The sequence below is a fragment of the Euprymna scolopes genome, chromosome 13 (genome assembly GCF_053919585.1).
Source record: "Euprymna scolopes isolate OS-2025 chromosome 13, ASM5391958v1, whole genome shotgun sequence".
Lineage (NCBI taxonomy): Eukaryota > Metazoa > Mollusca > Cephalopoda > Sepiida > Sepiolidae > Euprymna > Euprymna scolopes.
In genome coordinates this window covers 100,519,703-100,534,338 of record NC_136494.1, presented here as the reverse complement: position 1 = coordinate 100,534,338, position 14,636 = coordinate 100,519,703, and the positions used below count along the sequence as shown (strand labels likewise).

Genomic DNA, 14,636 nt, shown 5'->3' with positions numbered 1-14,636 from the left:
AAAATACTATTTTAAAAAATAGCACGATAACATAAGTGCATAAGTGCCACGGCGACCAGCATAGTTATTTAATGGTCGCTCCCTTAGCCCCCACCCTAGCAAGGCTAATGCATGCGCACGTAACATTTTTTTATTTACTGACGTTGGCTTAGTAACTAAACGATTTATTGATAATTTCGTAACCCTTAAACGCATGCCGGAAGATTTAAATTGGTTCATTATTGTTGTACTGAAAAAAAAAAGTTTCATTCAACACAAAACCAAAAACACATATTAATGATAAATGATTAATTATTGTATTCATTGAAATTTACTAATTTTTAAATAAAAAGTAAAAAAAAATGTTAATAAAAAAATAGCTGCTTATGTGCGCATAAAAAACTTCTTTTTTTTTTTTAGATTAGGTCCACCTTGGAATCACCCCCCCCAACCTCCTGATCTTAAGAACAGCTTCCGGAATAAACACCACTTTTGGAGGGGGGGGGCTATTTGCAAAATTTAACTGATATTTGTTGTCAGCATACCCACCCGAAAATACTATTAAAAAAAAAGGAGGGGTTCAGTGCCCGTGGCAGAGAAGTAGATTTATTTATCAATAAAAGTTGCGGAGAAGTAAATTTATTTATCAATAAAAGACGTCATTTAAAAAAGAAAATTTTGGAGGTGGACCTAAATGTAAATATTTACCCAAAAAATTATCCTGAAGTTTATTGCAAAAACGTTTTGCTTTCGCACTATTCAACAATTTGTTCATCCGCGCATGTAAATTAAAAAATATTTGTAAAAGTGAGAAGTTATCAGAAGTTATCAGTAAATGATTTAGTTTTTTTTTAAATTTATTTATTTATTTATTTATTTTTTTACATTAGGTCCACCTCCACAAATGTTAAGAACGACTTTCAGAATAAACACCCTCAACCTCTCCATGTTAACAACGGATTTCGGAATAAACACCATTGGGGGGGAGTATTTTTTTAAAAAAGTCGATAAAAGTCGTCATTTAAAAAGAAATTTAAAATCAAATGTTTGTAAAAGTGAGAAATTATTAATTTGATAATTATTAATAAATGTTTAGTAACATTTTTCGGTGCTAATGCAGAGAGTGATCCGCGCTATTTTTTAAATCGTGTTTTTTTTTATTCCAACCAATCTTATATCGAAAAACAAAAAAAAAAAATCAAAAAGCAAGCGACAAACTTTTTTTTTTTTTGGCCTTATATAATAAAGAAAAAATGTGTAAATTAAAAAATTTGGAAGATAAACAAATGAATTATGTTTTTTTTTTACTTACTAAACAGAAAATGAAATCTTTCGTCAATTCGTGGCTGTGAAATGAATCGAACCGGAAGTTCAGTTTTATCAACAGAACAGATTCGCACCACGGTTAAAAAAAATATATTTATTTTATTTAATATTTTAATAATTCGCGAGGAAAATTTATTTTAATAACATAAAAACATGCCTCGACTCTAAAGATGGGTTGTCTGAAAATTTCAAATAAATTGGTAACGTAGAAATATGGTTTTATTCATTTGGAACGAACCAAATTTACATTTATATATATATTTATATATATATATATATATATATATATATATATATATATATACCGAGACGTAGAAAGTTCCAGTTTGGTATCTGAGGGCGCGTTTAATTCACTGGGAGTAGTGCACCCTCAGTCTTCGTTAAGACATGCATTTAGCAGTAGGAAAACTCTTATAAAATCTTAGGTCTACTATATGTTCTGTCTTGTTGCAGTCATTGCATCGACGAAGATCAGCAGTTGTAACTAAAAAGTATAGTTTGTTCTGCACAAAGCCTTTACCACTATAAATAAATCATCTGTGTGGATTTTTTAACTACTTAGTTGTTGTGACGGAATTCATACGTCAAAATCGACGAGAGGGTCAATCTCTTCTCTCTCTCTCTCTCTCTCTCTCGCTCTCTCTCTCTCTCTCTCTATCTATCTATCTATCTCTATCTCTCTCTCACTATATATATATATATATATATATATATATATATATATATATGAGTGGAAATGTATAAAAAAAGAATACGAAAAGTATAAAAGCTTATAACTTTTCTTTATTCGTTTTCAATTGGTGACATGCACGAATACAAGATAATATTATGAAAAAAAATTAAAAAACTTTTTTTACAGGTACATAATTTTCGACCGATCCTTCAGTCTTAATCGGTGTATATACATAAGGGTACGGTTAGTATTTCATTTTTTTTTAATATCATAAAGTATAGTGTGCCAAAAGTATATATCTATTAAATATTGATATTCATATTTATATTTTTATTGATATAAATTGCAAATTTGTTTATATTTTTAAAAATATATATATTATATATATACTATATAGTATATACTATATACTATATTTATACATGGGTAGTTTACATTCCAAATGTAAATATATGTTTAGATTTTTCCTTTCATATTGTATTTTGTCTTACTCGTGTTTTGTTGAATTGCGTACGAATACCAAATAACTCATAAGAGACGGTTAATATATTCCTTAGAAGAAAACAAAGAGTCCCCGAGACCTGATGCAGTCTTAACTAAATAATTTAAGTATACGTTTAGTAGACTTTTAAATTAACACTCTTAAGAAAAATAGGATAAAAATATTTGGAGTTTGAAGAGGGCTCTGTCATAATGGGTTACTTAAAGGTGCTTCACACACACACACACACACACACACACACACAAACATATATATATTTATATATGATGATTGCAACGCCTTGTCACAAAAGTGTCACTCACCCACTCACTTGGCGTTTATGTGCCCGAAGATGACTTTTCAGTCCAGCCAGGGACTTGCATACCCTAAAGTAAACATGACATCAATGGCGGTCATTGGTTTAGATGAAACCAACAGCAATGGGACTTTTATTTATTTATTTTTTTTTAATTTTCTTCCTTTGAAGATTGTAATGCTAGGTATGGGCATCTAAACCAGCTGCCAACATTGCCCTGCTTTTTATTGAAACCAACCGAGAGCTCTTTTTAGTATCCTCGCTGTTCCTTTAAGTGCAATTGTCTGGATCTCTATTGCACTTGGTTCACCAGGAATATTAGTTAGGTAGGACTTCAGGTTCTTCATAAGCCCTGTGGCACCTATAGTAACTGGTATGATTGATATCTCCTTAAGATTCCAGTTTCTTTTCATGTCATACATGAGACCTTGGTATTTTGTCTGTTTCTCTCTTTCAGCTCTGTTTAGGCCGCCATCCGTAGGGACACACTTTCTTTCACTTATTCCATATTACTATGTCAGGTTTCACGGCAGCATTTTCGAGGTAGGTGGCTGTAGGGATTAAATGGTCGTAATGTATGTATACAAGTCATTTCCAACTGTTCTTTCAGGTTGATGTTCCCAAGACTTGCTGCTACACTGGATGTTTAATTTTTTACAGATGGTCCAGCGGAAGTACTTACATACTCCATTATGCCTCGCTGTATAGTAGTCATCTCCTAAAAGAACCTTGCAACTTGATATCAGATGACTCACACTTTCCAATTCTGTATGGCAGAACCTACATTTGTTGTCATTAGTGTGACCTGCCATTTTCTTGATTGCATTGGTCATCAATCCCTGGTCTTGAGCAGCCATTATAACCCTTTCCTGATCGTAGTGGAGGGCTCCCTTTTGAGCCAGTGCAAGGAAGCTTCTTTGTCTATGTATTCCTGGGAGAGTCCCCCCCCCCAATGCTTTGCACGTTGATGTTGCTCCCATTCTTTAAGGTTCATCCTTTGGAAGATCTCGGTATATTTCTGCCGGCTCTTTAATGCTATTTCTGTGGCAGGCTTGTTTTGGTGCTTTATATTCATCTGAGAGACAGCCCTGACCAAAATGCTTGGCCAGCTGGGTGATTGATGTTGTTCTGCTGGCTCTTGTCTCTTGCTGTTCGTATACAATTGAGAGGGTGTGGTTCTGGGAGCTTCTTAGATACTGACCGGTGCTCACAATAGTTGCCCTATGTTGATGATTGATCTCTGAGAGTCCCAGACCTCCTTCTCCCCTGGGCAAATACAGTCTTGGTAGACACTGATTTCTATATATTATTTTATGAAGCGTTAGCAGCTTCTGTGTCTTTATATCTAGCCGGTTGATGTATTTTTGTGGCCAGTCAATGATACCAAATCTGTATGTTATTACTGGCATAGCAAGCTGGTTGATGGCAGTAATTTTATTTTTATTGGTGAGCTGTGTTTTACATATTCTTTACTAATCTTCTCCCTCATCTTGGCATGCTGTATGTTCTCGCTTTCCTCAATGCCAAGGTACTTATAAGGCTCGTGCTCTTCTAGATCCCTGATGTCGATGTCTTCATTAAACTACATATTTTCTGTGTGGGTCTTCTTTCCAGCTCTGAGTGTACACTTGGCACATTTATCCAGGCCAAACTTCATTCCGATGTCATTGGAGAATGTGTGTACTACCTGTAGAAGCTGGTGCAGATCTGTGTCAGAGCTGGCATACAGTTTAAGGTCATCCATGAAGAGCAGATGGTTTACTCTCTTGCGTGTATCTCGATGGCGTCCCTGACTCAAATTATAGGTGCTGTGGTTGTTATTCAGTAGCTTGCTGAGTGGGTCTATTGCCATACAGAAGAGTAAGGGAGATAAATTGTCACCTTGGAATATTCCCCTCTTGATCTTTACTTCAGGGATAATGGTCTTTCCTTCATTGTGATTTAATGATATTGTGGTTTTTTCACATCTGAGCTGCCAGTATTTGTCTAATTATCGGGTGGATCTTGTATAACTGAAGGCACTGAAGTAACCATGAGTGTGGCACGATGTCAAATGCCTTTTGGTAATCGATCCATGCTATGCTCAGGTTTCTTTGCCTCTTCCTACAGTCTTCTAAGATGGTCTTGTTGATCAATAGCTGGTCTTTGGTACCGAAGGATTTTCTTCTGCGCTCTGTTTGCTCTTTTTCAAGGTAGGTCCCAGAAGATAGGTGGTCATATATATCGTCGGCTATCAGACCAGTGAAAAGCTTGTAGATAGTTGTTAGACAGCATATTGGCCTGTATTTATTTGGGCGTTGTGTCTCCTTGGTCTTGAGTATGAGGCTGGTGTCCCCCTGTGTCAGCCAGGTTGGTATTGCTTCTTCATCTCTTAGCATCCTGCTTAAGCTATCACTGCATTGGTAGTGGAGTGCAGTCAATTGTTTCAGCCAAAAGTTTTGGACATTGTCGAGGCCAGGTGGTTTGTGGTTGGATAATTGTGCCAGTTTTTTTGTTACCGTACCAGGAGTTATGACTGGTTCTGGCATCTGAGGCTTGGTTTCGTTGAGTCTAATACTATTCTCAATCCACTGGGCTTTTTGATTGTATTTGCCCTCTGTTTCAAATAGAGGCCTTCAGTAGTTTTCTCTCAAGCTGTTCCACATGTGACCGGTACAGGGTCAATGTTTCAGAGGCATAGAGTTGGAATGGCAATACACATGTCTTATATACTGACATTTTAGTTGTCAGAGTTAAAACATCATCCTGTAACCCTCCAAATGCAGTTGATGCCTTGCTGATTTTTTGTCTTATTTTCGCATCAAGTGTACCATCATTTGATACAGTACTACCAAGATAGACAAATTTTTTTACAACTTCAAGACGCTTTCCATAGACGAGGATATTAGGTTCCACAGTCTGATCACCAGGAGTGGAAGCGTACATGACCTTAGTCTTCTTAATGCTAAAAGTCAGTCCAAAGCAGGTACAAGCATTCATGAAGAGATCCACCACCAACTGCATATCTACCTGGAAGTGTGTCACCAGGTCAGCATCATCAGCATACCACGGCTCCCTAACAAATCCGTCATTACCAAGTGTTTGGGCTTGGATCTTCAGAGGTTGATCCCATTTCCAGCCGTTTATAATCTTATATAAACACCCACATCACAGTCACGGAAACCATACCAGAGCACAGCAATCAGATAGAGCGAAAACAATGTCAGTGCAGGTATATCACCCTGCTTCCCTTTATTATCAATGGGAAATTCTTTCGATAGCTGACTATTAAAGTTGATACGACCTTTTATACCATGATGAAGTTTCCTTTTCTTAAAAGCAGGTGTCGAGTCAAATTTTCCCAGCACTTTTCAGAGAGTCCCACGGTTGACTGTGTCAAATACTTTTTTTAAGCTCACAAACACCTGGAAAAGAGGCATACGCTGCTCTAAAACCAGATTGGGACTCTGGAAGGATATCAGGGCAGATATACTTCTCCAATGGTTGAGTGAGAGTTGTGCAAATACTTTTCCAACCGCAGTCAGCAGCGAGATACCTCGATAGTTCCCACAATCAGACCTTGCACCTTTTCCTTTGTACAACATAATCAGGATGGCATCTATCCAGTCTTGGGAAACCGGGTCACCCTGCCATACTGACAGTATAAAAGAGTAGAAAGCACAATGTACATTGACACCACAATGTTTGAACAGCTCCATAGAAATGCCATCCAGTCCAGGGGCTTTGTTCGAGTTGATCTGATTTATACAGTCAACCGTTTCCACGAGAGTTGGCTCATCATCAAGTTCCAGACGAAAGGAACACTGAGGGATACTTTCTATTGCAACAACATCAAAATTGGATGGGTCGTGAAAGAGATCACGAAAGTGTTCATGCCATCGATGCATAATTTCATCTGAAACTTTTAACAAGGAGTGGTGTAGTTGAAGAGGATTTTGGACTATAGGCCTGACGAAGCAAAGTGCAAAAAGTAAAAAAGAGGGAGAGGGGCTTCACACACACACACACACACACACATATATATATATATAAATATATATATATATATATATATATATATATATATAGAGAGAGAGAGAGAGAGAGAGAGAAGAAGAAAGAAAGGGAAAGGAAGAAAGAGTAGGGTAATGTAAAGATTTTGAACTACTTACAGCGAATAATACAATTTAAATGTATTTTTCTATGAGAAATCAAGAAATTAATTTTGGAGATAAAGATTTGGATAACTCAGACTACTATTTTTTATCTTCTCACAATGTTTCGACTTTCGTCTAGTGCATCTTGTTTAACTAAGGAATTATTATAAATTTGGAATGTCTACAGAATTTTGAAATGTATTGCCTTTACTAAGGACAGATGTTAATGAATGTAAGGTGATAGTGTACTAATCAGTAATTGTGAAAATTGCATAGAATTTGATTATTTAAGTGGACGGTGCAACAAGAACTTGTTTACATTGGACTTGAAATCTAAAATTTTGTAATCAGGTAGAAAGCAGGCCAGCAGAACAAAGCTCCACAGGCAAAAAGAAAGAAACTTAATTTTCAATGTTATGAAATCTGCATTTTGATTTAAGTAAAATAAGAGAGTGACGTGATTGTCGATAGTAGTCGTAGCTAGTCGAGTATTTTTTGTGACAGTTTGGTAAGAAGGGGGCCATAGGTTTGAGCTCAGACAAGCACTTGCCATGAAAATAAGTATAGAGTAGAGACAGGCTCGCAAAGTTTCTTCTGTGGGAGAGAAGTTGCATGTAAGAGAAAAGGACATCACTTATTTGATTTCGAAGCTGGTTTTGAAATTTATTAAGGCAGGATAGGGAACACCGAGCAGCTTCTGCCCAGATGTGACAACAGTACTCCATTTTAGTAGGTACTTGGCTCTTATACAGGTGGAGGATTTCACCGGCGTTTGGAACGGTAGAATGATCTCAACATATTTTGCGGCCATCTTGGCAACAGATTTGATGTATGTGTTCGATTTTAGTTTGTGAGGGTCAACTTCAGAAGTTTGTCAAAACATGGTGCTTCCCCAAGACGATAACTATTCATTTCAATTGCGGCCAGATAGGGGGGTCAGAGCGTTGATTATGAAAAGAGAGAAGCTTAGCTTTAGATACATTAAAATTAAACAGCCACCTTTTCCCTCATTTCACCATGTGCTCAAGATGAGGAGAGGAAGAATCAGAAAGATCTTGGTTATTACTTGCCTTTGAAATGTTGCCATAGATGGTAGTATACGGCATAATCATGTTGACACACTGGTTCCCATCAGATCACCGAAGTTAAGCAACGTTGAGCCTGGTCATTACTAAAATGAGTGACCAATTTGGGAAGTCTAGGTACTGTATGTAGGAGGACGTCAACACCACCCTGAAAAAAGTTGCAAAACCCTAACATCGTCATCTCCCCTAACGGGGATACACATGCAACTGGGGATGGCTTGTGAATTTCATACTCCCATGAAACTTCCTCCTTCGGAGGAAGCCAGTTAAACTCTGAATAGGGTTGGTGCTAACTCCGCACACATAGATGGTAGTGTCGTCTGCATAAATATCTACGAATGTGATTTGAGAGATCATTGATGAACATCAGGAAGAAATTTGGGCCCAAGATGGAACTCTGAGGGACGCCACATTTGATATTATGAGCTCTTGCTTTCTGCGTATCGACGACTAATCTTATAAGCCTATCAAAGAGAAAGGATTTAATAACTGAGCGGACATTTCCAGTTATTCAGTAGCTGGGAATCTTGTGAAGTATTTACGCTGTTTATATATATATATATATATATATATATATATATATATATATATATATATATATATATATATAAATCTTGATAAAAAAGAAGAGTGCAACTTTCATAAATACCTTTTTTTTGTATTTTTACATAGGCATCACTATTATCAAGGCCAAGAGGCCACTCGAAGATAAGGGTTAAAGAGTGTACAGTAGAAATTGAACAATATAGTAATTGTTAGTAATGGAGATTCGGTAAATTTGTTAACTTATATGGAACAGCTCATCAAAAACTTGTTTATGTTAGATTGAAGATAACCATATTGTAGTCAGCTGGAAAGCAGAAAAACGGAAGACAATTCCATAGGCATGCAGTTCTAAGAAAGAAGCTTTACTCATGGAATCTACGCTTAGGTTTAGGCACAGACAAAAAGTGGGGGAAACTAGTGATAGTATTTTCTGCTAGACGGGTGTTTCTTGTGAAAGTTTGGCGAGGGGGGACCATAGAATAGAGCTCAGCAGAGCACCTTCCATGAAAATAACAATAAAGCAGAGACGAACTAGCAACATCTCTTCTGTGAGATACAGGTTGCAGGGAAGAGAAAAGCACATCCTCCACAAGGCTACGAAGTCTATTATGAACTCTATCAAGGCAGGATAAGTCCTTTCTAGCAGCTCCTGCCCAGATGTGGCAACAGTACTCCATCCTTGGACGTACCTGGCTCTTATATAGATAGATATAGAATTGCATCAGCAGTGAGATATCTACTGAATCGATAGAAGGATCCCACCATTTTTCCAGCGACCTTGGCAACGGATTTAATGTATGTGTTCCATTTAAGATAAGGAGTAAAGGTCAAGCCCAGAAGCTTGTCAAAACGTGACGGCTCCCCAAGACAAGAGCCATTCATTTCAATTGATGCCAGATGGGGATCAGATTAATAATATAAAGATAAAAAGCTTGGTTTTAGATGCATTAAAAGTAACTAGCCACCTCTTTCCCCACTGTACCACTTGCTCAAGATCAGAGGAGAGAGAATCAGAAAGAACTTGGTCGTTTACGGTCTTAGATGTGCTACCATAGATAGTAGTGTCATCAGCATAGATGTCTACGAATGGTGTAAGGATGTGATTTGGAAGATCATTAATATAGATCAGGAACAGAGTTGGGCCCAGGATGGACCCATGAGGGGCTCCAGCATTAATACTAAGAGCTTCTGATTTCTACCCATCAACCACTACGCTTACAAACCTATCAGAGGGAAATGATTTAATAATTGAGAAGACATTTCCAGCTATACCGTAGCTGGAGATCTTGTGAAGTAAACCTTTATGCCATACTCTATCAAAGGCCTTTGATATGTCAAGAGCAATTGCCCTAGAAAGGTAGTCTCCATCGAGAAATTCGCTAATCCTATGAGATATAACTGTAAGCACAGCTGCTGTAGATCTAGCAGAATGGAAACCATATTGTGTGTCACTAAGAAGATTATTTTTGCTAAGATGGTTGATTACTTCTCTATTTAACACAGATTCCAGCAACTTATTCATGACGCACAGGAGACTTATTGGCCTGTACTGTGAGGGAAATGAGCGGTCACCTGAATTCTTAAATACAGGGCATACTGATAAGATTTTCCAGAGTGACGGAAAGCAATTCTCCTTAAGACGTTTAAACAGTTGTGAAAGGATGGGCGCAAGTTCTGGTTGAAGTCTTTTGAGTACAATAATTGGAATACCGTCAGGGCCGGTTGCTTTACTAGAATCAAGGTTTTTGATTAACTTGGCAACATCACGTACAGATATTTGTATATCACATAGCATGTTTTCTGATACAGGAGGAAATATTGGAGGTTGGAAGCCTTGGTTGCAAAGGGTAGAATTAGCTGCAAAGTTCTTGGCAAATAGTTTGGCTTTGTCTGATGCTGACGAGATTACCTCAAGTCCATTTATGAGAGTTGGGATGTAGCACATGCTTCTATTCAGGATTCTGTTTGCTATTTGCCAAAACTGGTAGGAACCAAGCCGCTACTCAGCTACTTTGGACTTGACGGACTGAGCATACAACTCTCTTGCGTTCTTTATTACTTTTTTACAGTGGTTGCTGGCAGTTTTGAAAGCGACTTTAGTTTCAGTACATCTATTACGTTGGAAGCAATGGAAAAAGTGATTTCTATGCGCAATGGAACCAGCACATTCCGGAGAGAACCACAGCTGGCTGTTAGGTTTTTGCTGGAATTTTTTTGAGGGTATGAAACGGTCTATACCTACAATTAACCATTCTGTCAGGTTTGATACTATAGAGGACACATCCTTTTCAAACATGGAACGCAGATGTAGATCTGATATAAATGTGTGGAAGCTATCCCAGTCAGCCATAGAGTATCGATATACAGTACGATAGAGAGGTACATCTGAGGACTTATTACAATTCATTTTTGTCTTAACTGATACAACTGAGTGGTTGGAAGACCCAAGTAGAGACAGAACATAAGCTGAACACAGTTCAGGGCAAGTTGTGAAAAAGAGGTCTAGGAGACTTGCATACTGGCCGTCAGTATCGGGAACACGGGTGGGTTCGTGAACAATCTGAGTGAGGTCATAAGCAATGGAGAAATCATGACAGAAACTCCCCTCATCATCAGTTTTGTTTGAGTGAGTTAACCATTCCACATTGTGAACATTGAAGTCTCCATAGACATGAATATTAGCTGAAGGATAAGTAGATAGGGCGTGGTCAATTTTCTAAATATCAGATACGTTTGTGGGTCTTTCCATTTGGGGCTTTTCCTTATCGTTGTTCTTTTTTTATTTAAAACTAACAACGCTAATACTAACGATAATGTTTTTTGTGTTTAACGGTTTCACAGGAAATTATGTTGTCTTTTTTTATACTATTCATACTCTTCGGCGTATATGTGTGCTGATAATGTTCTTATTTCTGTTAAGCGTCAGGGATTTTTCGTTATTATTGTGTCTCTCTATTAACAGCCGCGGGTAAGAAAGACAGAAAAATAAAATGGAATAGCATCACAATTTACTCTAAAGTTGAAGAAAGAAAGAAAAAGAGAAAAGGAGAAGGTTGGAAACGACGGAGGTTATAGCGAGCAAAAACAGAATAATTTTGTATTTTATTTTATTACTAATTTACAAGCAAAGAATTACCAACCATCAACGTATCTAACTATTCGTGGAAATACCTAACTTGCATTTTATATATATATATATATATATATATATATATATATATATATATCATTTATATAATATTTTGGTGGCAGAAATTCTCCTCTGTACCAGATTACCGTAGAATGATGGCACATACAAATTTATTATGTCTATAGCATTACCCCCCCCATCTTATATACCTTTTAAATGCTACCTACACATTTACTCGTGCTATTAAAATGCTACATTCCATCCGCGGAGAACAACCATCACAATCGCAGCATTATAAGATGAAGAAGTCCGTACTTTTCTCTCTCTAAATCTAGTCGTACCACTGCTACCAGTCGTAGCCGGGTACTATTCTGCATTTCTTTACTACAGTGCTAATACACCCTTTGTAACTATATGATTGCATATATATACATGATATGCTCTTCCCGACTTACAAATCAATTTTACACAATTTTATAATGTAAATTACAGAATTTTATAATGTATATTAAAGAATTGTATAATGCAAATTACAGAATTTTATAATGTAAATTACAAAATTTTATAATGTAAATTACAGAATTTTATAATGTAAATTACAGAATTTTATAATGTAAATTACAAAATTTTATAATGTAAATTACAGACTTTTATAATGTAAATTACAGAATTTTATAATGTAAATTACAGAATTTTATAATGTAAATTACAGACTTTTATAATGTAAATTACAGACTTTTATAATGTAAATTACAGACTTTTATAATGTAAATTACAGAATTTTATAATGCAAATTACAGAATTTTATAATGCAAATTACAGAATTTTATAATGCAAATTACAGAATTTTATAATGCAAATTACAGAATTTTATAGCCGGGTACTATTCTGCATTTCTTTACTACAGTGCTAATACACCCTTTGTAACTATATGATTGCATATATATACATGATATGCTCTTCCCGACTTACAAATCAATTTTACACAATTTTATAATGTAAATTACAGAATTTTATAATGTATATTAAAGAATTGTATAATGCAAATTACAGAATTTTATAATGTAAATTACAAAATTTTATAATGTAAATTACAGAATTTTATAATGTAAATTACAGAATTTTATAATGTAAATTACAGACTTTTCTAATGTAAATTACAGATTTTTATAATGTAAATTACAGACTTTTATAATGTAAATTACAGAATTTTATAATATAAATTACAGACTTTTATAATGTAAATTACAGACTTTTATAATGAAATAAAATGGAGGTGGAAGGACCTGGATACTCAACGTTTCGCCCGATTTATGCGGGCTTCTTCAAGAGGGATGGTCAATGACCATCCCTCTTGAAGAAGCCCGCATAAATCGGGCGAAACGTTGAGTATCCAGGTCCTTCCACCTCCATTTTATTTCATATCGTCGGATTTAATCCAGCTCAACAATCAGACTTTTATAATGTAAATTACAGAATTTTATAATGCAAATTACAGACTTTTATAATGTAAATTACAGACTTTTAAAATGTAAATTACAGACTTTTATAATGCAAATTACAGACTTTTATCATGCAAATTACAGAATTTTATAATGCAAATTACAGAATTTTATAATGCAAATTACAGAATTTTATAAAGCAAATTACAGAATTTTATAATGTAAATTACAGAATTTTATAATGTAAATTACAGAATTTTATAATGCAAATTACAGAATTTTATAATGTAAATTACAGACCTTTATAATGTAAATTACAGAATTTTATGATGCAAATTACCGCATTTTATAATGTAAATTACAGAATTTTATAATGTAAATTACAGAATTTTATAATGTAAATTACAGAATTTTATAATGTAGATTACAGAATTTTATAATGCAAATTACAGAATTTTATAATGTAAATTACAGAATTTTATGATGCAAATTACCGCATTTTATAATGAAAATTACAGAATTTTATAATGTAAATTACAGAATTTTATAATGTAAATTACACAATTTTATAATGCAAATTACAGAATTTTATAATGTAAATTACAGAATTTTATAATGCAAATTACAGAATTGTATAATGCAAATTACAGAATTTTATAATGTAAATTACAGAATTTTATAATGCAAATTACAGAATTTTATGATGCAAATTACAGAATTTTATAATGTAAATTACAGAATTTTATAATGCAAATTACAGAATTTTATAATGCACATTACAGAATTTTATAATGTAAATTACAGAATTTTATAATGTAAATTACAGAATTTTATAATGTAAATTACAGAATTTTATAATGTAAATTACAGAATTTTATAATGCAAATTACAGACTTTTATGATGTAAATAAACTAAAATCGTGTTCGGCTTTGTTGTATGTTTCTGTTGATAAATTGTTCGTTAGAAAATAATTTTACTACATGTTCTTTCTTTGAATTGAGTGCATTAGGATTTTAAATGTTTTCTGTTGAAAAAATTAACTCACTTCTTGTTCCTTTTAGTTGTCTTATTTGAATTGAATTGATATATGTTGCAGAGAAGTCAACAAACGGAAAAGGTGTCAAAAAATGCAATAAATAAATTTTACATTTCAACCTAGATAGCTCATTATTTTTTAGTATTTATTTTTTTTAGAAATAATTACGCAACAATTTAAATTTAAATCAATTTATTCACACGGTCCTTTGGAAAAGAAATATGTAAAATAAAGTGGTGGTTATGCACTTGTGTTACCGTGCTATTTTTTCAATAGTATTTTCAAGTTAAATTCAAGTTTTGCAATAACTTCTTGTTTATTAAATTGTTAGGTGAAAGTACAGAATAGTTACAATACACCCGCCAGTTCGGTAACATAAGTGCGCGCAACTGAAAGTAATTTTTTTTATAATTACAAATTTAAATCATAAATTGATTCAAACGGTCCTTTATCTCACTAAGTCACCCCCTCCCCCCAAAAAATAT

The 14,636-nt window shown here is 34.7% G+C and overlaps 1 protein-coding gene across 1 annotated transcript; it reads right to left on the bottom strand.

The window, feature by feature from the left end:
* Window positions 1–5,376: 5,376 nt before the first annotated feature.
* Window positions 5,377–5,778, bottom strand: LOC145292301 (uncharacterized). Its single transcript, XM_080138629.1, has one exon. The coding sequence runs from the start codon at window positions 5,776–5,778 to the stop codon at window positions 5,377–5,379; it is 402 nt and encodes a 133-aa protein (XP_079994755.1).
* Window positions 5,779–14,636: the final 8,858 nt, after the last annotated feature.

Excerpts from the sequence above, each read along its gene's own strand:
- LOC145292301 (XM_080138629.1), bottom strand. The coding sequence starts at position 5,778 with ATGCAGTTGGTGGTGGATCTCTTCATGAATGCTTGTACCTGCTTTGGA.